This window comes from Petaurus breviceps, unplaced genomic scaffold (genome assembly GCF_028583685.1).
Source record: "Petaurus breviceps papuanus isolate PSGF00001 unplaced genomic scaffold, PetGlider_PUasm1.0 176111, whole genome shotgun sequence".
Lineage (NCBI taxonomy): Eukaryota > Metazoa > Chordata > Mammalia > Diprotodontia > Petauridae > Petaurus > Petaurus breviceps.
In genome coordinates, this window is record NW_027185772.1 from 16,553 (window position 1) to 39,738 (window position 23,186).

Here is a 23,186-nt window from a genome sequence, read left to right on the forward strand (position 1 = left end):
ACTCCCCGGATAACTTTCCACCAATGGGGAGGCGGCTCCACCTAATCCGACCAACTCTGAGTTAACCCTTTACCAGCCGCAGGCTCCCCAGACACGCCCCCTAACGAAAGTTGAGCTTTACAGCTCTTGTATGTGTGTGTGTACGTGGTGTGTGTGTACGTGGTGTGTGTGTGTGTGTGTGTGTGTGTGTGTGTGTGTGTGTGTGTGTTGGGGTAGCCCTGTAGAGGCGCACAGGGTAAAACTGTTTATGTGGGGGTGGGGGTCTGGGCACATCCCATTGCCCAGAGAGAGGGAAAAGAAGTATGGAACAACAATCAAGACTTCTAGTTCCGTTGGGGTCCCAACTTGAGTCCTTCGCTCATCATCTCACACCCCTCCTTCTTTGCTGGGGTCCGGGTGGAGCCAGTGCGTCCCAAGGTAGCATCTGATCTATCCCTACCATCATCCTTACCCAAGGGGGGGGGGAAGGGCAGTTGCCCCAGTCCGGATTTTTGGTGTAATGAGGTGTCAGCGGCATAGTACAAAGCACCTTTGTTCACGAGCCCTCGGGAAGGGGCGGGAGGAAAGGGGGAGGCAGGTGCGCTGCCCCGGGACCGTGGGAGCCGCCTCACCCCGCCCCACCCCGCCTCCAGGCTTCTGAGAACCCTATAGCCTCTCCCTGGTCCCTCTGCAGACCTTTAGTTGGGGAATGTCAACGGAGAGGAACAGTGCAGGCACCTTTGGTCATCACCAGGGCATCATGACAGCTTTAGGTGGGCGCCTTAGGACAATAATAGCAGTTATATCGCTATATAATTCCCAATCATACAATGGGGAGGGACAGGGAAAGGGATGAAGGATCGGTCCAAGTCTTCAAGCCCACACAGGCTGTGTTGAGGCAGATCGCCGACCCTGGCGTCCGAATTCCACCTCAGACAGGTGTAGGCAAGCGAAGAAACCCAGCTACTCCCCCATCCACCCTTGCCCCGCCTTCTCCTGGAGCCATTCTCCGGCCGGGGCAGCATCGTCCTCTGGTGGTCGGAACGGGAACCTCCAAGTTCCCCAGTCCTGGACAGCAGCAGGGGTGGGCCCAGGCTTCTTAGAGCAGACAGAGGCTTGGAGGGAGGAAGGCACTTCCAGGTCTCAGTTTATTGCAGCTGAGCCCCAGCAGCGCTGGGCCCACTCCCACCCCCTCCATACCTGATCCCTCCCCTTGTCCCCCCCCCCATCCCAGAGTCAACAGTGCGGGGTTCCATCGCATGATTCGCCTTCAGGAACTCCAATAGTGCCATAAGAATGTTGGTCCTCGGCTTCTATTTGAGGCTCCTCAGTCCTAGCAGAGCGGGCAGGCTTCACTTCCACAGGCTCCTCAAGTTCGATGTCAGGGAAGTGGGGGCTCACAGTGACTTCTCGGTGATCTCACTGTCCCAGGATGAAGTCAGACTCGTAGAGCTGCCCCAGGGGCCGTAGGGGGCGGAGGCGCAGGTCTTGGGATAAAGGGGCAGAAGATAAAGGGAAGAGTGTGGACATCCTTCCACCAAAAGGGACGTTTCCCTTATCCTCATCCTCCGCCCCTCCCATCACCTACCTAGAGGGCACGACCAGAGGCACAGAGCTATCTTCATCGGGCCCTTCGCCTGACAGAAGCCGTCCCTGAGGGTAGGAGGGCAGCGGCTTCCTTGGAGGTGGGGGCTTAGCCGGCCCCTGAGACTGACAGAGAGAAGGCAGAATTTACCATGGGAAGGCCCCAAGAGGTCACCCACCATCCCCAAACAAACCTATTGCTGCCAACGGTACCTCCTGAGGTACCTCCGATAGGGAAGGGCCTGGCACTGTGCCCAAGGGATACCAGGGGGCAACTTGCCCCAGCAACCACTGCAACAGGCCATCAGTGCTGCAGCCCAGGAGGGGGGAGGGGCTATGCCCGCCCCCACACCGTTACCTGTGGGCTCCTCACCACCGGGTCGGCTGGTAGCGGACGGGTGGGGGGTTTGGGTCGATCAATCAGTGCAGCCTGGACAGAGAGAGCAGTGCCAGTGAGGAAGAAGCCAGTGGGGGAATGGGCATGCGCTGGTTGTGGGAGTATGGCACTCAGAGGTTCCCCTCAATAGGCTTCCATGCTAACATGCAGCCTTCTGCTGGGATGGGTACATGCACAGGGGTAAGGATACATGCCGGGCACAATTTGGCACCAAGGGATTTCAGGTGCTAAAGTAGTGGGAGAAAGAGAAAGGGGGTGTAATTAAATAATTTGAGGGCAGGTAGGTTGTAGTGCCATATTATACCACCAGGTGGAGATACAGACCAAATTAGAAACCCTGTACTCTTTCCCTGCCTTCTGGGGCACAGAGGGGTACCCGTGCCCACCCAAAGTCACACCTGGGAGGGGCAGGGTAGGTGTTTTCTTTCTCAATCCTAGTTCTTCATGTGTGTGGGCAGAAGTTCGGGTTCACTAGATCCCCACGTCCCTCTGCCCACCTTGTGCTGGGCCTTGCCCCTTGCTCAGATTTACCTGCAGTCTCTTAGGCACAGGGTCCGGCGGGAGCGGCCGGGAAGGGGGGTCAGGGTGATCAAGAGCACCAGACTGCGGAAAGAGCAGGAAAAGCAGAAGGAGCACAGAGAGAAGACAGAGGGGGGTGGAAGAAGGGAACCGTGGTGTAGGAGAGGGTCAGAGTTACAGTGGGAGATACTCAGGGGCGTGGTGAAAATAAGTGGTTTAGTCTCCAGGGGTGGGGCAGCCAGGACCTTAGGAGAGCAGGGGCCTCATGCAGTTACTCAGCCGCATTCAAGAGTGGGGGTGCCAGGCTGTGAGCATGCAAACCAACCCTCCCTCCCCACCTCATATAGTCACCAGAAAATATCAATTCTCCTGCACCCTGGCATCCAGGAGCACTTATCAGTCCCTTTGATGTTTGGCCTGTATACATGGGGCCCCAAGCAGTGCCAATTTCTTTTACCCAATCCTGCAGTCAGAGGGCATCTGGGCCTCCAGATCCAGGGTGGCATCACTGAAGTGCCAATGGGTAGCAGGCACAACACCCTCATCTCAATTAACGAGTTGTGCCAAACAACACTTCTTTTGGTCACCCATCTTAGGTTTCCCACCCCAGGTAGGATATGACTCCTCAACCTCCTTGGAGCTGGTAATTTGGCATCAGGGCAGTGTCAGCCACTCTCACACCATCCAGAACCTGCTGAAATAGGCACTAAGAATCCCCTTGAGGGTCACGAAGGGGAGGGTAACCCAGCTAGATTTAGGGCTGAGTAGACAAGTGTCCTTGCCCCTTCCCTTGACAGGAAGCAGGAGCTCACCTTGGTGCTGGGCATCAGCTGGAGTTCTGTAGCCTGAGTCCTCTGAGGTGGACTTGGACGTTCAGGGGGACCAGTTGGGGATGTCCTGGGGTAGGTGAAGGGAAAGGACATTGCAGACCCTGTTATCTACCCTCCAGGTACCAGATATGATTGTTTGAGAAGGTTAACCCTTTGTGAAACCCTTAGAGATCAAAGAGGGAACATCTGGTCACCTAGGGGTGGAGAAGGAGCAGCCTGAGACAGGGACTGTTTAGTCTGGATGTGAGTAGAGGGCCCTGCTTACCTGTAACCATTGGCACAGACACCCCCATGGAGAAATCGAACCTGGGCCACAGCAGTGTCCCTGCAGGGGTTAGGGGGAAGGGAGTTAAAAGGGAGATATTTGAGGAGGATGGGAGCTGGGTCAATGTGGGTAGGTAAATGATGAAGACAGGAGGTTAAAGGTGGACCAAGGGGCAAAGAGGGGGGAGGAAAGCTCAGGGCCAGAGGCCTTAGTGGAAGCTGTAGATCTGATACCTATACTGGGAAGTGGTCCCCTTAAACTGGCAGAGTCTCCGGCGTAGATGGGTACGATGCCAATAGCAAGCTCCAAGAAGCATCAGCAGTGCCAGAAGGAGGAGACTGAGGAGTAATCCAGTGGTCAGGCTACGGTTTGCTGTAGGACATGAGGCCAGACCCAGGAAGAAGAATGGAGATCAGAGGTCAGTAGGTCAGAAAAAAGGGATGGAGATGGGAATGGTCACCATTAACTAGCTTTCTAGGCCTCACTCAATTTCTTTATCTGTAAAATAGGAAAATTCAAACAGATAATCTCTAAGGTCCCTGCCAGCTTTGACATCAAGTGATCAGTCTGCCCTCCTGGACTCCATTTCCAGTGAGTACCTTTAGGCTGCTGGCCCAGGGCCCCGCTGTCCACACTGCCCCCAAAGCCTTGGTTGGAGCAATCGGGTGGTGCCCAGCCCTGATCACAGTGGCAATGTCCTTTGCTGTTGCAGACCTGAAGAAGAAAGAACAAAGGAAGGAAGGAAATAGGCATGTATTAGGCAATTTGATGCACCAAGCACTTTACAAATATTACTTCATCTATCCTCACACAAGAACCCTGGGAAGGAGGTGCTATTATTATCACCATTTTATAGTTGAGGAAACTGAGAGTTTAGGTGACTTGCCCAGGGTCACATAGCTAATAAGTGTCTGATGTAGGATTTGAATTCAGGTCTTCCATATTTCAGGCCCAGTACTCTATCAACTATTCTACCCAGCTGCTTCTGAAGGTACTCAAGGGAGGAGGGGAACCTAGGAAGCAGTTTCCCCAATGTTGTTCCAACTTCCATGAAAATGGCAAAACAAACCATCAGGAATTTTGTGGAGGTCAAGCAAAGAAGGATTTGCAGGAAAAAGGGTGCACAGAGCTAGAGAACCCAGGTCTGCCACCTCCACAATCCCCTTAAGTTTGCTGCACAGTCTTGAGGGTCAGGGTCCTAGGAATACCCCCTACCCTCTGCTTACCCCATGTCCATGGCACTTGCTCCGACACTCCTTTGCCCCCAGAAGCTCCACTGGCTGACACTGCTGGTCAATGCATACCTGCCAGGGATGGAGGAGGGAGATACAGACTGGGCCTCAGGGCCCAGAAGCTCTGCCAGTTCCCTTTAACATTTCACAGAATCTCATCTTGTCTGAGCAGGAATGTCTGACTCACTCACCTGACCAGTGCCACAAGCAGTGCCCATCAGGGCCAGGAAGGGCTGGACCACATCACTGCCCAGGTCCAGGTGTGTCCACCGGCAGGTCTGACGTGTTCCGTTGGCCTCAACGGTCTCTATGAGTGTATCCTGAGTAGTGCCCAATAGGGGGTGGACACTACCACCTTGGCACTGGAGTTGCCCACAGCTGGCATCTCTATGAGGGAGGGGCTAGAGAGTCAGGGGAAGGGAGGGAACTGGGAATCATAGGGTGAAGAAGGGGAAGGGATGGCCAGAGGGCAAAGGGTCAGGAAGGAAAAATGAGGGAACAGGGACCAAGGTTGGTGTGGAGGAGTACTCACTCACCGAGGAGCACATGGCACATAACTGCCATTGTACTGTTTCCCGCAGTTCCCAAAGCTATCTCCTCGTGTGTTGCCAGCTTGGAGACAGAAAGGGGTTGCAGGGCGGGCACCAGGACCCCAGAGTGCCTGGCACTGGGCAACATAAGAGGCACAGTGCCCAGCAGCACAGACAGCTTTGCCCCCTGCACAGGGCTCACCATCCCCCAGGCTGACATCTGAGGGACACTGGGCACTGTCCCCTGAGCAGAACTCAGGCAGGTCACAGTCTTCCCGAGCTGGGCGGCATAACCATCCCACTGGGCGCAACTGTGGGGAGAAAGAGCATCAGTCAGAAGACAAGCACTTCCACCCTGACACCACTTCTCTGTCATCTGTCACCAGGATCATCATTACCACTACCCCAACCCAAGTCACACTTGGAGCATCCTATCTATGCCAGCCCTATGCCCATACCTGGCAATCTTGACAGCAGAGACCATCGGAAGCACATTGAGCCCCGGGCATCAGCTGGCAGCTGGAGGCATTACAGCAGGGATCAGAACACTCCTGGGCATGGGACAGAGAGAGGGAAGGGAGAGAAGGGGAGAGAGGGCACAAATGAGGAGGATGGGCAGAGGGTCAGGATCCAGGGGAGATAAAATCCAGAGTCAGAGTCAAAGGACAGAGAGTTGGAAGGGAAGTCTCTGAGGCTCAGGCCAAGGACAGGCAATGGAGGAGTCCCAGGAAGGGAAGGAAGAGCAGCAGCCCCTCACCTCCCAGAAGCCACAGTCACACTGCTCTCCAGGCTCCACAAATAGGTTCCCACATCGAGGAGGGCGAGGGGCCAGCCGAGGTGGCCGAGAAAAGAGGCAGCCACCCGCTCCCCTCAGAAGTGCCTTTTCCAAAGCTTCTTTGCTGCAGGTGCTAAAACTCAGACCAGGCAGGAATCTGAGAATGGAAGAGAAAAGGGATCATGGTGAAAGGGAGCCCTTTCCTCCACCCCCTTCCCCCACCCAGGTCCTTCCTCACTCCCTGGTTTGGAGATAAGGGTGTTACTCACGCTGTGGCAGCCTCCATGATACAGCTCTTGGCAGGGGGCTGGCCTGGGCATGGGCAGTTGCCTCCTGGGGGATCATGTGCCAGGCCTAGGCTGTGCCCCAGCTCATGGGCCATGGTAGATGCCACACCCAGAATGCTCACTGAGTGGTCCTAGGGGAAGACAGGTGAACTCATAAGCTCAAGGTAAGGAGGTAAGAGGGAATATGGATCCATTGTCCACTTAGCTGTAGGAGGAAGAAGTCTCTGGAAGAGAGAACCACTCTTGTCCCACCTTCTTAAAGCCTTTCCACATGTAGTGTTCCCTCTCTCCTCTGACTCCTATAGCCCTTACCATCTGACCAGGTCATTGGGGGTGGGTTTTAGAATGTCAGAGCTGGAAAGCATAGGTCTAGAGCTAAAAGACATCTAAGAGATTAGTCCAAGTTAGTCCAAGGTAAAGGAAACTACTGGGGCAGCTGGGGGTCCAGTGGAAACAGTGCTAGGCTTAGAGTAAGGAAGACCTGAGTTCAAATCTGACCTCAGATATTAGTTGTGTGACCATGGGCTAGTCATTTAACCTGTTTGCCTCAGTTTCCGGGGGGGGGCAGTAATAATAGCATATACATCCCAAGGTTGTTATAAGACTCCAATAAGATACTTGAAATTATTTAGAACAGTGCCTGGCATATATGGAACACTATATAAATTTTAGCTATTATCATTTTTTATCATTTTGTCCTGTGGCCTGCAGCATGTTTTTTTGTAAAGCCACGAACTAGGACGTTTTGTTGTTGTTGTTTACATTTTTAAATACAGCAGAACTATTTTAAAATGTAAAAGCTACTTCTGTACAAAAGAGATGGATTATAGTTTGCCAACCCCTTCAATTCAACCTCTTCATTTTATAGGTGAGAAAATTAAGACCCAGATAATATAGACGATTTGTCTAAGGCTACTTCTGGTGAATATCAGAGAGGAGATTTGAACCCAGGTACTGTGACTGCAGAATAAGTTGTCCTTGTACAGTACCACACTTCCAGTAAAAGGTACTAAGTGAGGTCAGACTGAATTGAATTGCTGAGGGTGGGGGTGAGGTAAGGGGGGCAACAAAATGGAAGGAGGGAGAAAGGTCAGAAAGAGATCCAGTAACACTTACCACATTCACACCCCCTGAGAGGCTTGGAGAGCAGATGGAGTTCTGTACTGCCATGCCCACTGCTGAGTTCATAAATAGGTTGGTCCTAAAGGGAGTGAGGGAATCAAAGGTTAGGACCCTCCAAGGGCATCAAGCAGTCACATCCTGGTTGGAGGGGCATGGTCAGAATAATGGTCAAGGGAGAAGGGCCCTTACGTGACCAGCTGGGCACTGTCATGTGGCAGCCGAGGGAGCAGCTCTGCCTGACGCCACTGGAGGAAGCGTTTTAGTGTGATGCCTGCATCCCTGTCCATTGTGATCATGTCCTTCTGGTTCCAGACCTCCACGCCCACCAGTGCCACCCGTACATTCAGGGGCCTAAAGAACTAATCAGGAAGAAAAGTGAGACCTTCTCTGCTGTCCTGTGCTTAAGCCAGCAGGTACTATGCTCGCCCTGCCCACCGTCCTTGGAAACTCACCGCGTCCACCTGGTTAGCCACTTCTAGCATACGGGTCTGTAGTTGGTGCAGGTCTGGGTATCTCTGTACCTGTTGAAGAAAGAAGGAGAGACACGGAGAGATGGACATACCGTGTTTCCCCGATAATAAGACACTGTCTTATTAGTTTTTTGGACAGAAAAACACCAGAGGGCTTATTTTCAGGGGAGGGCTTATTTTAATGAACATTGACAGCAATTTTAATAAACAGGTAAATATGAACAAAAAAATGTACCCTTATTCAATAAGCAAATCACTGGGGAAGAACAGGATGATGCGCTCACTGCTGCAGCTCTGATTGGATGCAGCTCGGAGTGCGGCGTGCGTTTCACGGGGGGGAGGGGGAATAATGTAGCATGTAGCGCAGGGGATCACCTTCACTACAGTAGCAATCTCAATAGGGCTTATTTTCGGGGGAGGGCTTATTTTAGAGGAATCTTACACAGTAAGGGGAGGGCTTATTTTCGGGATAGGTCTTATTATTGGGGAAACACGGTAAAAGGCACCAGATGCCGATTTCCTCACCTCCTCATGGTCAGCCACAATCACCAGCTCCACAAACTTTGGCTCTGACACCACATCTCGTTTACTCTGGGTGGCAGGGAGGGAAAGGAGACAAAAAAGAAGGGTCACTGAAGGTCAGTAATCCAATTCAATTCAATAAGCACTTGAAAGTCTAACTTCTATTTAAATCTTACCCGATATAGATGATGCAGGCCCAGCTTGATCTCTGACTGTGCCTGGGTGAACACATGGGATCCTGGGTTCAGGGCACAGGTGCCTCCTGTCAGGTGATTATCTTCTATCTTGGAGATATGGGTAACTCCCCATGGTCCGGGATCTAAGGTATATACTTTCTCTGGGGATAGGACAACAAGCCCTCTAGGGAAAGAAGTAAAAATTTAGGATGGTATGTCAGTTCCTCAAGCCCACTTGCCCTCTCTCCCCATATCTGCCACTCTACCTGAGTCCAGAGCACGTGCAGACAGACACCCAGGAGTCTGGGTGGTCTTGTACTATCCCTTGGTAGCAACAATTCTCCTGCAGCAGAGAATCAAACCTAGTAAGGATCTGAGAGAAGGGCACTAATGGTGTTCACAAAAATCCACCCTGTTGACACAGATAAGGCACCCCCTTTCCATTTCTCTACCAGGGAAATATAGCCTTAGAGATCCACTCACTCCCTGAATAGTCAATGAACCTTGGCACATTAGGGTCTAACTCACCAGAGTGTCTCCCTCATTTACCACCTGGGTGCCATCAGGCTGGTACCACACAAGGGTTGGGGTGTCTGGGACCAGTTCCCTAGAGACCAGATAAGGAAAAGACAGGTCAATGGTACCTTCTACTGACCAGGCCCAGATGCTAAGGATTGTAACAAGCTAGAGACATCTATACAAATCCCTGGGCTAGGGAGCTGCCACCCTTTGCAGCGCATCAAGAGCATTGCTTATCTCGGACACTTCGGTGCACTCACCCATTCTGTTGCAGCTCCAAGATGTGGCTCTTACCCTCCAGCTCTAGCTTGATCTGTAATTTCTGGGGGAGCCTATCCTGTAGGGGAAGATACTATCACCCACCTAGCACTCCTTGATATGCTCATCAATCCTCCAAAAGCCAGAAAGACCAGGCTCTCAGGGGAGTCCTGAAGGTTAGATCATGATGATGGGGGCAGGGAAGTCTCAAGGGAAAGATCAGGAAGCCCCACCTGCCCGGGATCATTGTTTAGGGGGGGCATGTGGGGGTCAAAGGAGGTGTCTTGGCCGCCCCCTTCTCGGCTTCCTGCCCAAAGAGGAAATGGTAAGGAGGACCCATTCCCGGCCCCAGCCCTTCCTCTGACTCAGCTTTGGGGTGGGGGATGTAGTGAGAAGCCCCTCCTCTCTGTTTCCCCTAGGGTCCTGGACAATCCCATCTAGGATGGGGGCATGAGGGCGGGGGTTCCGAGTGAATGAGAACATATATTGGAAATAGAATCCTTCTAGTAGAGGAATGTTAGGGTTGGGGTGAGGGAAGCAAGCAAACGGGTGGAGGGGAGGGGTAGGTATAGAAGTATCCTTAAATGAAATTGATCACTAGGAAAGAGATGAAGGACTCAGGCAGGAAATTTTGAAGGGGTAGGCAGAAATAATAATAAATAAATTTCAGTATTGCAAAGTGTTTTCTTTCTAATAATTATGAGGTAAGTAGTGTAATTTTATTATCTTCATTTCCCAGATGGGGAAACTGAGGCTCAGAGAAGTTAAGTGAATTGCCTAGAGTCACACACCTATTAAGAGTCAAATTAGGGATTCAGATGCAATAGCCTCCAGATTCCAAATCTAACAGGAAAAATCCACTATACTTTCTTCACAGAAAAGGAATGCAGGCTAGCATAACACAACCCAAGTTCTAAGAAAGGCAGGTAGAAAAAGATGAGGATCAGGGATACACTTTACCTGGAGTGCTTCTGAGAGATTGAGGGTGAGGTTGTCCCGAAAAACCTGTGGCTCTGGGTACATTTTAGGCAGCCCCTCTGGGAATGGGAGTTGCTCCCCCATTTGACCTGTAACACCAAATAGTCCTCCAAAGTGTGAAGCAAAGAAAACCCTAGGCTTCAAGTTTTAGGGGACTACTGGTGTTCTTGTCAGTACCCTGTTCCTGGGTTCTTAAAATGCCTCTTTCTGAGGACCTTTCCTGCATAGGGAAGGGGGACTCCCAAAGCATGTTGGGACATACAAAAAGTATGGGGTGGCCCTCCATGATCACTCCCCCTCTATTACTTCCTCAAGGAGTTCCTGTCATATTCTTTGCCTTTTCCCCCCATCTTCCATTCCCCTCCTAATTTCCACAGTCCCATCCCCCTTCTCTAGAAGGAACACTCTCATTGAGTTAAGCAGGCACCTCCCCCTTCTCCCAGGCAATGGTCCGTAGCCACCAGGGTGGCCTGGTGCCCACCTCCCCTCCCTCTCTCTTTCCCCTGTGGCATCTTGGAAGGAAACACCCATCTCTGGGCGGCAGAACAAACACTCCCACCTCCTCCCCAAACACCCCCTCATGCCCACAGCAGGCACACCCGATGAAGCTACAGTCTTGGTTTCCTCCTCACACACCCCCATACACAATGGACCTCTCTCCTCCGGACACTCCACCCCCTCGGTAGTCTCCCCCCACCCAACCCCAGTCCAAGACATCGAACAGGAAGTGAAAGTTCTAAGAGGCATCAAGTCCTCCCTCCATACTCCTCCTGGTTCCCTAAACTTTGGTGGCATAAGCATTCTGACACCTGGATACCCACTCCGCTTGTCTCCAGAGCTTGAGAGGCCCCCTCCTCCTCCAGGCCCAGCTGGCAAACCCCTTTGGCCCCTTAGATGACTACTGACCCTGGTCCAGGGCAGCATGGCCAACTTGTCCCTAGTTGGGGGGGGGGGGGCAGGACGTCTGTCTTGTCTTGAAAGAGGGGAGTTAGGTGAATGACGACTTCATCCTTGCGATCCCAGACAGGAAAAGAAACTGGTGATGCACGCACTCTGTGCCTGAAACCAGGGGCCATCTCTTGGTGGCCCAATCGGGGGTGGGGGGTGGAGGAGGAATCTGGGGACACAGCCATCAGAATCGGCCCTTGGAGGCTGGTGTGTCATCCTTCGCTTTCCCTCTCCCCGCCGCTGAGCTCCGGTATGCGTGTCAATTTCCCACCCCAGCCTTGTCCCGGGCCTTCATGGCAGGGGATGGAGGCTGGGATGGGCTGCTGCTGGGAGTTCTCTCATAGCCTCCTTGCCTCCTTACGCACCCCGCACCTCCGGGTCCCATCGCCCCAAGTTTCCTTTCTAAGGGCTCCCCACGCCGGGGCTCACCTGTGTCCAAGAGGGGCCCCGAAGGCATGGGACTCCCGGCGCCCAGGAGCCCCAATGCCCAGAGCAGCGCTAGCCTCATGGCAGCGGTGCCCGGGGCCGGGCAAGGGCAGCAGGTGCTGGGGCAGTGAGTCTGCGACAGCCGCAGCGGCAGCAAAGGCGCCGGCTCCGCTGAGATCTTTCGGCCGAGGGCGCCCAGCGCCTCTCCCAGGCCCGGCCCCGCCCCCGAACCTGGCCCCGCCCCCTCGACAGCTCTTCCAGTTCTGACCCCAGTCCAAGCCCTGCCCACAAAGCCAGCTACCCCGCCTCGGGCCCGGGTCTAGCTCCTGAACCCATCCGAGGCCCCGCCCCCGTAACCGACCCCTCTCGAAGCCACGCCCCCTCGCTACCTGCTCATAGCGCTGACCCAGAGAAGGCCCCGCCCCAGTGCGTCAGCCCCGCCCCTAGCCGAGACCCCCATCCCGCGGCCCAGATGCCGCCTTGGCTCCGCCCCCTCTGTCAGATCCCGGGCTAGAGGCTTCCTGGCCAACCTCCTCAGTGGGCGATCCCAGAGGCGTGACCTGGAGTTGCTTCCTGGTCTAACCGGCTTAAGCAACCGCTCGCTTGCTCGGCCCAGGTGTCCCTAATCCGTTTGATTTAGCTTTTCAGCGTCCGGCTGTTCCCACCGTGGCTCCCCAACCCGGCCCAGCACGGGCGGGGTCAGCTAGAGCCGCCCCAAGGGGTCGGGACCGGTTAGACAGCGCCTTTGGGAGCCCAGCCGATCCTCCTTTCCCCTGGCTCTCCTCGATTTGACCAGACCCACTTTGCGAGAAGGCAGCTTTATTGAACGGAGTTTGGGAGAGAAGACAGGGCAGGACAGAACCAAGCGGGGCATGTGGGGAATGGGGAGGACACACGAGGGCTACTGGCCCCTTCCTGCCCGGCTCCCCTTCACTCAGCGTAGTTGGCGTCGTCCGAGCTGTTGCTGTAGGCGGAGGAGGAGAGTTCGTCGCGGGGAGTGCACGCTGGACACTTCTTCCTCATGTCTATCCAGCACGAGGCACAGTACACGGCCCCGCAGCCCGGGCTCTGGCACACCCAGGACTCAGAACTCTCGGAGGCCTGGCACACCACGCAGCGCCTGCGCAGGAAGTGCCGCAGAAAGGGGCAGCAGCGGTAACACAAGTCTACCAGACGATGGCGCTGTTAAGGAGAGAAAAGAGCGTCCCCTCAATGCTCTCCTATGACTGGTGCTCACAGGAAAGGGACGGGTCCCCCTTGTGGAGTGGTGGAGAGGAGTTACGGAGATCAGGGTTCGAATCCCACTTCCCACATTTCCTAGCTGTGTGACCATGAGCGAATAATTGAGCCTGCCTCTTCATCTGTGAAATAGAAACAATAACACTTTGCAATCCAGTGTTATCCATCATTCCTGACCTCGCACATCTCAAATGCAACCTCAAATACTTTCTTATGACCCAGAAAAAGTTACCTAACCTCAGTCAGCCTCAGTTTCCTTATCAATAGCATGGGTATAATAATAGCACCTAACTCTCAGGGCTGTTGTGAGGATAGAAAGGAATATTTGTGAATCACTTTGTAAACCTGGAAACCCTATGTAAATATTAAATTTTGTCTATCCAGCTCTCTCCAAAGGAACCGGTGATCTCTTTAATTGCCAAATAGAATGTCTCTTTTCAATCTTCATCCTCCTTGACCTCTCTCTGCAGTATCAGATACTTTATCCTGAATATACCTTGTTCATATGTAGTTATTTTCATGTTGTTTCCCCCATTCGATTGTGATTTCTTTTAGAAACTAGTTGGGTTTTTTTGTTGTTGTTTTGTTTTGCCTTTCTTTGTATGCCTGCACTAAGCACAGTTCTTGGCCCCCATTAGGTCCTTAATACATGCTTGTCTCTCCTCTCTAGGTTTTTGTGATGCTCTTCTCTCCTGGTTCTCCTCCCACCTCTCTGACTGCCCCTTCTCAGTTTCCCTATCTAGACCTTTATCCACATCATACTCAGTTAACCGTGGATGTCCTCAAGACCTGGAGGACCACCAGGCTCTCTTCTCTTTTTCCTTTGTAACAAGTCAGCATTCTCATGAGCTCTCAAGGGCTTCAGGTATCACCTCTGCAAATGATTCCTAGGCAGTCAGGTGGCACAGTGGGTAAGAGCACTAGACTTAGAGTCAGGAAGACCTGAATTCAAAATCTACCTCAGACACCTACTAGCTGTGTGACCCCAGACAAGTTACTAAACCTCTCAGCCTCAGTTTCCTCATCTGTAAAACGGGAATAATAATGGCACTTACCTCCCAGAGTTATTGTGAGGATCATACAAGACAAAATGTACAGTGCTATGTAAACCTTAAAGTTCTATACAAATGCTGGCATTTATTACTATTTCATATCCAGCTTTGGTCTCAGTCTTAGCCCACATCAACTCTTTTTCGGACATCTTGAATTGGATGTCCCATAGATAGACAGCTCAAAACTTTAACACCCTTAGACAGAACTCATTATTTCCCCCCTCCAACTTTTCCCTTTTCCCAACTTCTCTCTCACTGCTGAGGGCACCACCATCCTCCTAATTACCCAGGCTTGCAATCTTGTTGTCATCCCTGACTCCTAACTCTCACTTGACTCACATTCTATAACACAGCCAAATCTTGTCATTCCTACCTTCACATCATCTCTGGTACACATATAGACATGCACATGCAAGCACACACATATATGTACATATAAATGTATATGTATACATACACATATGTATGTATGCATGTCTATTCCCTTCTCAGCATTCAAGCCATTACACCTTTTACCTAGACAGCTGCAAGAGCCTTCCATTTGGTGTTCTTGCTTCAGATCTATTCACCCTCTAATCCATTCTCTATTTAGCTGCCAAAATCAATTTCCTGAAGTGTAGGTTTGGCCATATCACTGCCTATCTTCTCCTTACTTCTCCAGAAGCTCCCTATTACTTTCAGGATCAAATATAAAGTCCTGTGTTTGGCATTCTCCATATTCTGTCTTCAGGCCTTTGAATTGCCTGTCCTCCATGCCTAAAATGCTCTCCCTACAAACCTCCTTCTCTTAGTTTCTCTGATTCAAGATTCAGTTCAAATCTCACCTTCTAAGACTAGAGTCTAGTGCTCACCCCTCTGAGATTTTTTTTTTTAATTATTGGGTCATTTCAGTTATGTCTGACTTTTTGTGACCCCATTTGGGGTTTTCTTGGCAAAGATACTGAAGTGGTTGCCATTTCCTTCTCCAGTTCATTTTTACAGATAAGAAACTGAGGCAACCAGGGTTAAGTGACTTGCCCAGGGTCACAGCTAATGTCTGAGGCTGTATTTGAACTCAGGAAGATGAGTCTCCTGGACTCCAGGCCAGGTGCTTTGTGCCACCTAGCTGCCCCTGAGATTACCTTCATTCTACTCCGTTTATATCATGTGTGTATCTAATTATTTTCATATTTGTTTTCCACTTTAGAATGTGAACTCCTTGAGGGCAGGGACTGTTTCCTCAGTACCTAGCACAGCACTTAAATACTTACTGAGTTTAATTTAATTGTGATATAGTAATAACTAACTTTTATATAGAGATAAAAGATGGCTAAATAATTTGCTATATATTATCTCCTTTGATCCTCACAACAACCCTTTGAGATAGGTTTTCTCTGTCTCTCTCTTTTTTTTTTTGCTTTTTGGAGGGTGGAAGGCAGGGAATTGGGTTTAATTGACTTGTCCAAGGTTACACGGCTAGTAAGTGTTAAGTGTCTGAGGCCAGATTTGAACTCAGGTCCTCCTGACTCCAGGGCTGGTGTTCCATTCACTGAGTCACCTAGCCACCCCTGGGTGTTCTTATTTTACAGACAAGGAAACTGAGTTCTGAGAGAGGTTAAAGTGATTTGTCCAGGGTAATATAGCTATAATGTCTGAGGCAGGATTTGAACTCAGGTGATTCCAAGTCCAGTAATCATTCTTTTCTGCCAAGCTACCATGTGTTTTATGCCTTCTCATTCCCTTTAATTAAGCTGCAAGCTTCCAGAAGAAGGGACAGTGGGGGTGTGGGAAAGAGGGGGAAGGGAGAGGGGACTGTCAGACTTCTTTTGTATCCTGCCTTCAGTGCTAATGTACCAAAATGAGCAGTGCACTGGGAATCAGAAGGCCTGGATTAAAATTTGGGTTCTGATACTTGCTTCCTTGCCTGAACTTGGATAAATGATTTCCTCTTTCCTCTCCTGTAAAATTCAAGATTAGACTAGGTGATTTCTGAGGTCCCTCCTGACTCTATCTAAATCCTATGGCATACTAACTGATGCTTGCTGAAACATTGAAGGTAGGAATCTTCTCTTATACAACCCTGATCCTTCCAGCTCCACCCAGGGAAGAAGGGAGGAAATGGAAGTTTGGGACTCACAGGCCTCCCCTGCCTTTGAGCCCTCTGCATGATGACAGTCCGACGAAGTTTGGTGAAGACCAGCCTTTTTCTCAGAAGCTCATTGTAGAAAAACAGTACTCGCTTCTTCTCTCTCTGTGAGTGTGAGATGAAAGTGCCTTGGATCTCCCCCACACCTCATAGGTTCAGGGAGCCAAGACCAACCCTAGCCTCTGAGTTGGGGGACTGGAGAAGGCAGTGCTTCCCACCATGTTGGGGTCTTCTTGGGGTTGGAGAGGAGCATTTGAAGGCCTTCAAGGAGTGGGGGTCCTCTCTGACTCTGAGATCCCATTATTCTGTAACAGGCTATGGAAGGGAGGATGTAAAGCTTAGGATCCAAGGGCCCTGGTCACCTTGGGGAAGTAGAAGGCTGCAATGACTCTTCGGAGTCGGTAGCTGAAGGCCTGTGTCAGGCAAAGTAGCACCAGCATGCCAGCAGGCAAAAAGGCCTTCATATAGTCTTGGGAGTTCATGCCCATTGGCTTGGGCAAGCAAACTGTGGGAGCAGGATCCCAGGATATAAAAGTTCATCTAGGAGAATTAGCCCTGCCAAAAGAACAGCTCCTGGAACAGTATTTATACCCTTTCACAGAATAACAGAACTGTAGGTGTAGACCTGGAAGGGACCTCAGAGACCATCTAGTTCAATCCCTTCCCTTTTTAGAGGAGGATACTGAACCTCAGAGACAGGTAACTTTCCCAAGAGCACACAATCTGTAAGTGACAGAACTAGGGTTCCAAGTCAGCTTCTGCAGTGTTCTTCCTAATTCACCATACTCTGAGGAAGGAGAAGGGGACATTGGTCCCTTATTTTCCCAGTTCCAGGAACTGGAACTGGTCATTTTGATATACTATCTCTTTGCCTATAAACTGCTATACTTTGCTTTCCCAACTCAGTATACTGAGGGCATTGTGGGAATTTAGTGAACCACACTGACTCCACCTTGTGACTTAATTCTGGAGCTAACTCAGTTCCCTTTCTATTCAGCTATGGGTCTAGTCCAATTTCTGTCTGGTTAGAAAACTTTATTCTATTACAGAAATCATGAGAAAACTTTATTGCATTGTTTGAACCTAGCCCTGCATGACTGGGAAGCTGGACCACCTCTACTGGTTGCTAAGAAATCCTTAGGTAAGGACCTAGATTATGCTGACCAGAAACTCAGTCAGATCCAAAGATTGATACAAGGAGTTTTCTCACAAGTGTATATCTCAAGCAACCCACGCGTCTTATCTGAAAAATGACCCCATACTCATCCATCAGTTATTGTTTCCATATTCCTTTGATTGAATACAGATACTTGGAGGGAATGAGACATCTCTTTTTTCTGATTTCAGGAAATTGACCTTGTTTGCTCTCCTCCTCCTCCCATCTTGGAAAGCCCCCAATCTTTCCTCCAGTTAGAAATCAGATTATGTCATTTTGTATCCTGTTAACCATTTTCATTTAATTAATTGGCCTTATTTGATTGATTATTTTTAAGTAATAAAATTCCGTCTCCCCCTGTGGTCCAGTGCCAAATGTGAGAAGGCCTGGGCCTGATCTATTATGCAGTTGGTATACACTGGTTAATAAATTGATATACTCAGAAGCTCAAACCTTTGTGTCCTCAGTTATTTCATATTTTGCCCATGACAATACTCTCCAGCCCAGCTAACCCTGGCCCGAGCTTTCCTACACCCACTCACCTGTGTTGTTTGACTCCATCAGAAGTTCAGAGGATGTGTTTAGGGCCCCAATCGTTTTTCTTAGGAGTCTGGCCAGCATGGAGTCTCCTCCTACCTTCACTTCCAAGTGGTGACTGCCTGGGAGTAGGGTTAGGGTAGATGGGGAAAAGTGTCAGGTGAGGTTCTGTGTGGAGGGCAAAGCTGTCTGTGCTACTGGGAGTTGTGCCTCTTATCACTGGGAGGTGGGAGCTAGAGAGGGGTGGGGGGATGGGAGAAGGGTCCTGGGTTTCCCAAGAGTGTGAGTATTTTGACCAAAAGAGTGAGGAGCCAGCAGAGAGATAATTGTGTTCTCAGACTAGAGTTCCAAGGAGCAGAAGAGGGGAAGAGGACTTACTGCTGAAGGTGTACTGTAGGAAGGAGTGCCTGTTGATGGTGTCAAAGATGGTATAAAAGGCCCAGTCCAACACACACAGAATCAACAACAGCATTAGCACTGGCAAGGATTCCAGCAGTTCCCGAATCTACAAGATTAGATGGCTTTGAAGACCACCAGGCAGTCTTGGCTGGTCTGGGGGAGCACCAAGGTTGGAACCCGAGGCTTTGACCCTCATTTTACCCTTGGAGTCCAGCAGCTGAGGCCCAGAACCTTCAGTTCTCTCCCCTTATTCCTCTTACACCTCCAAGTGGCTTCTGGGAGCCTATGGCACCAGCTAAAGACAAGATTCCCCCTCCTATGCCTGGACCTGGAGATGGCTAGGCCTGGCAGTGCCCTCCTCACCACATTCTTCATCTCAGTGGCCTGGATGGTCGGCTTGCAGGGGAAAATGACGGTGGCCTTCTCGGCTTTTCGGAGAGGCAGGAGGCTCCTTTTACCCTGTGGAGGAGCAGCCAAGAGCACCAGGTATAGCTTTGGCCCTCTGAACCAATCCCTAACCACCCCTCCACCCACATAGAAAACATCCCAGAGAACACAGAAAGATATCTAAGGGTTTCTAGGGTCCAGGATCATGTCCAGTATCGGGAAATGCCTGCTCACCAGCTTCTTCCTTCTATCATCAATCTGGTGGAAGTAGGTACTGATGTAGATGTTGTCGAAACGGATGTCTTGGAGATAGTTGTCCGTGTAAGAGAAGGCCCTGAAGGAGAACAACTTATCTCCTTCCCTACTTCCTTTTCCTGTTTTCTAACTTTCTTCAAAGTAGAGCCCTTCTCTCCCTTATCCATTATTCTCCTTAGGGGATCTCATTTGCTCTAATTTTTTTTTGCTATCTCTTTTTAGGCACTTGATTTCCAAAGCTATGCATCTAGCCCTGACCTTTCTCTAGGACCCAGGCTTGCCTTCCTAGATTCCAGCTAAACATACCCATGGGATCATCCCACCAGTACTACAAATTCAACAAGACTGAACTCATCACCTTTGCCCTGGCTCCCCTTCCCATTTTCCCCAGTCACCCAAGCTAAACTTCTTGGGTTCAACTCTTAACACCTTGTTCCTTCACCCCTGTGTCCAACTTGTCACTTCTTCCCTGTAAACATCTTTAGGAGTTCTAGGAGGCTTGGAAAGACTTGTACAAACTGATAAAGCAGAATTGGGAGAACAATTTACACACTGATGACAGTGATGTAATAATAAAGGACATTAAAAACTTTTGATCAATGAAGTGACCAATCTTGACTTCAGACGACCCTTAGTGGAGAGGTGGTGGTCCATGGGTATGGAATAAGGCAGACAGACCAATATACTAATCTCTTTTGTTTGACTCTACTTTTGTTGTTGCAAGGAAGGGTTCTATTGGGTGTGAATCGGAAAGATATCATGCTATTATTGAGAAAGGACATGTAATATAAAGGACATGCAATATAAAAAAGAAGTAGCAATAAAACACTCAGTTTTTACAAAAAAAAAATCTCTTGAATTCATTCCTTTCTTACCTCTCTTACTGCTACCACCATAGTTCAGGGCCTCTTCATCTCAAGCTTGCATCTTTAATAACAGCCTTCTAGCTGGTCTCCCTAATTCCAGTCTCTCCCCACTCCAATCCATTCTACACGCTGTACCACATACCTCTTTCGAAACTCTCCAAAACCTGTTCCCATCTTACATGCCCAGTCTTTTTTCCAAGATAGGCTTGACTTTTCAGTCCTACATACATTTCAAATACGTTTCCATCTCTGATTTTGCTCATATTGCAATGCCTTCCCCTTCCTCTTGGCTCAACCAAAGCCTAGTCAACCTTCAAGACCCACTATCTCCAAGAAGCCTTCCTTGATTCCTCTGGTCCAGTCCAATCTCTCTCTCCTATACTACAACACTTAGAGTCAATATTACATAACTATTCTGTTTCCTGTATTTGTGTCTACTCTTCCCAGCTATAGTGGGACCTATATGTCTCCCACTTACTTGTCTTGTAACACAACCAACACTATCTAAAGATTTGTTAATTGATTGAGAAAAAGGGGCTATGGAGAGTAAATTCCCTCCATTTTCCAGTGCCAGGAGATGGAGTTAGGTAGAGGCTCTGGAGGCCTGTGGAGGACAATACCCTCAGGGCCGTGTTGAAAGGAAAATCCAAGTTTAGATGGCCAAAAGGCAGAGAGGTCTGATGAGACCCATGGTACAGTCTGGTTGCCAATGTATTGTCCCTGGAGTCATTACTATTGTTAGGAAACTAATCCCTGAGAACCAACATCCCACCTGCTAAATAACACTCCCTCTCCAATACTTAAGGGTGGAGAATAGTATTCAAGGAGGGACAGTGAGAGTCCAAAGTTCTTTGAAAGGAGTGAGGTGGGTAGAAGGAGAGGCCCAAAGCAAACTCCCAGGAACCAGCTTGCCTCCAGGTAGGTGTGGTGCCTGGTGAGGTGCCCAGGACTTTGGTCCAAATGGAGGGAAAACTGCTGATCAATCATCATTCAGAAGGAAATGGAAGCAGGCTTTGGACATTACAGATGATAGAAAAATCAAGGCAAAAGAAGATTACCAGGAATAGTTTTAAAAAGTTAATGGCATAGTGGACAACATCCAAAACAAGGAATAAAAGTGGCTTTAGATGTAGTCGATTAGAGGCAATATGCCATAGTAGGAAAAACCTTGGACTTAAGAGTCAGAGGACCAGGGTTTGAGTTTTGACCTCCCTACTTAAATAGATTCATGACCTTGGACAAGTCACTTAGCCTTTACAAGCCTCAATAAAATGAGGAGGTTGGTTATTAGATGATTTCAATGATGAAATTATTCTGAGAGGCTCTGGAACAGAATTCAGAAGATCTGGGTTCTCCTTTCCTGCTCTGTTGCTCAGTATAACAAATGACCCATAACAAATCATGGATTCCCCTGTCTGGGCCTCTGATTTCTCGTGTGTAAAATGAGGGAACTAGATTTAATGATCCCTGAGATCTCTTCCAGCTGCACCATCCCGGGGTGGGGTGGGGCAGGGATGGGGGAACACTGAGACAGTCCATTCAGCTTTGGAACGTCTCTCAATGTGCATGTCTTCCCTCTTCTCTCTCCCTGGCCATCCTGCCTCCTTGCAGTTTCTGAATGTCTAGGGCTGCCCCTCTGTTCCCGGGATGTTGTGGATGTTCCAGGGCTAGGAGGAGAGTGAAGATGGTGCAAGGGGTGGTGGTGGACGTCATGATTATACTACGGGGGAGTGATTTGTCTCACGCCTGGAAAACCAACAGGAATGTGCAGGAAAGCAGGATCCGAAGCAGCCCCAAGGCCCTGTCAAGCTGGGCCACCTGATAATCAACGTAGTCCCTCACTTCCTCCCGCAGCTGGGTCTTGCTCACATTGATGCCCAGCAGGGCTGTCTGCTTCTCTTTCTAGGGCAGGAAGAGGGATTCAGAGAGAATGGGGAGAAAAAGATAAATTGGTCCAGCTTGAGATAACCCCTGGTCCCTCAATTTCTTTGGATGCTATTCTTTTTTTTTTTTTTTTTTTTTTTTTTTTTTTTTTTTAGCAATCAGGGTTAAGTAACTTGCTCAAGGTTACACGGCCAGTTATTTCTGGGTGTGGTGCTGAGTGTCTGAGCCCGGGATTCAATCTCCAGGTCGTCCCAACACTGGAGCCGGTGCTCTTACTCGCTGAGCCACCTGGCCGCCCCTGGATGCTATTCTTTGAGGCAGCTAGGTCTGAATTGAGCCTAGCCATGGGTCTGGACTCAGGAAGGCCTGAGGTTCAAATCCAGTCCCAGACACTTGCTAGCTGTGTAACCCTGAATAAGTCACTAAACCTCTCTCATATTCCTCATCTGTAAAATGGGAATAATAACAGCATTTACCTCCCAGCGTTCTTGTGAAGATTAAATGAGATGTTTATAAAGTGCTTTGCAAACCTTAAAGCACTATATAAATGTTTTTGTCATTGTTCAGTAATTTTAGTCATGACCCACACTTTGTGACCCCATTTGGGGTTTTCTTGGCAAAGATACTGGAGTGGTTTGTTATTTCCTTCTCTACCTCATTTTAACAGATGAGGAAACTGAGGCAAACAGGATTAAGTGACTTGCCCACAGTCACGCAGCTAGGAAGTGTCTAAGGCAGGATTTTAATTCAGGAAGATGAGAATTCCTGACCTCAGCACTCTGTGCACTATGGCACCACCTAGCTGCCCCATTTATAAAGGCTAGTTATTAACATTACTACTCCTACTCTGTTCCCCATTTCATTCCCACCAGTTCACTTGACTCACCCTGCCTCCCTCCTCCTCCTCTATTACCCCTCACACCCATCACCAGGATGATCTCTTTTCATTCTTCAACAACCACCTTGATTTTTATCTGAGCAGAGAACTCCCCTCCCAGTCCTTGCATGGACTGGTTGAGTGAATCATAGGTCTGGCCAAAGTTGCCTTCCACAGGGATTCGATTTTGGCACCAGGGCTCCATTACTGATGAGGAGAGGAGGTAATGCATGAGAAAGATGAGTCAGGAGGGCTACCTTCCACACTGGGACCCTTCTGTTGCCTGTTTCCTAGCTCCTTGTTCTCTGGACCCCTAGCTCCCTTTCTAAGCCGTTGCTCTCCTCTCTAGCCTTCAGACAGGAACAAGAAGGGTCTGCATGACCAGCTGGTGAGGATTATGTAATTGGCATTCATGCTTTAGGTAGGAGTTTGGAATAAATGACGTCTGAGGTCCCTTCCCCCTTCCCTTTTCACCCTCAACAACCCCATCCCTGTAATCCCCCCCAAAAACACACATAACATTTCCAGGAGCCACACAAATTCACTCCTGGCTCTGACCATTCTGACTCCCTGCCCTATGGGCCCCTCCCCC

At 49.9% G+C, this 23,186-nt stretch overlaps 2 protein-coding genes and 1 long non-coding RNA gene across 6 annotated transcripts; 1 reads left to right on the top strand and 2 right to left on the bottom strand.

Moving 5' to 3' along the window:
• Positions 1–778: 778 nt before the first annotated feature.
• On the bottom strand, positions 779–12,050 carry ADAM15 (ADAM metallopeptidase domain 15). Of its 4 annotated transcripts, XM_069085948.1 has the most exons (24): positions 11,821–12,050; positions 10,426–10,532; positions 9,468–9,544; positions 9,217–9,295; positions 8,955–9,031; positions 8,689–8,872; positions 8,516–8,581; positions 7,973–8,041; positions 7,710–7,879; positions 7,515–7,599; positions 6,381–6,529; positions 6,094–6,268; positions 5,795–5,887; positions 5,343–5,647; positions 4,998–5,193; positions 4,801–4,878; positions 4,174–4,288; positions 3,808–3,946; positions 3,575–3,634; positions 3,292–3,376; positions 2,492–2,563; positions 1,922–1,993; positions 1,568–1,689; positions 779–1,466 (listed from the first exon to the last, which is right to left on the bottom strand). In XM_069085948.1, the coding sequence occupies exons 1-24, from the start codon at positions 11,897–11,899 to the stop codon at positions 1,418–1,420; spliced, it is 2,703 nt and encodes a 900-aa protein (XP_068942049.1). In that variant the 5' UTR covers positions 11,900–12,050; the 3' UTR covers positions 779–1,417. The 4 variants fall into 4 exon arrangements, with proteins under 4 accessions (XP_068942049.1, XP_068942050.1, XP_068942051.1 ...); XM_069085949.1 differs by lacking the exon at positions 2,492–2,563; XM_069085950.1 differs by lacking the exons at positions 1,922–1,993; positions 2,492–2,563.
• On the top strand, positions 3,860–7,491 carry LOC138159666 (uncharacterized). Its single transcript, XR_011167946.1, has 3 exons — positions 3,860–3,992; positions 4,084–4,165; positions 7,267–7,491. It is a non-coding gene; the product is annotated as an uncharacterized lncRNA (long non-coding RNA).
• A 569-nt stretch (positions 12,051–12,619) lies between the features above and the next one.
• On the bottom strand, positions 12,620–22,799 carry DCST1 (DC-STAMP domain containing 1). The gene is made up of 9 exons (XM_069085952.1): positions 22,680–22,799; positions 21,578–21,735; positions 18,947–19,046; positions 18,689–18,784; positions 18,305–18,431; positions 17,932–18,048; positions 16,596–16,738; positions 16,225–16,338; positions 12,620–12,999 (listed from the first exon to the last, which is right to left on the bottom strand). The coding sequence occupies exons 1-9, from the start codon at positions 22,797–22,799 to the stop codon at positions 12,748–12,750; spliced, it is 1,227 nt and encodes a 408-aa protein (XP_068942053.1). The 3' UTR covers positions 12,620–12,747.
• Positions 22,800–23,186: the final 387 nt, after the last annotated feature.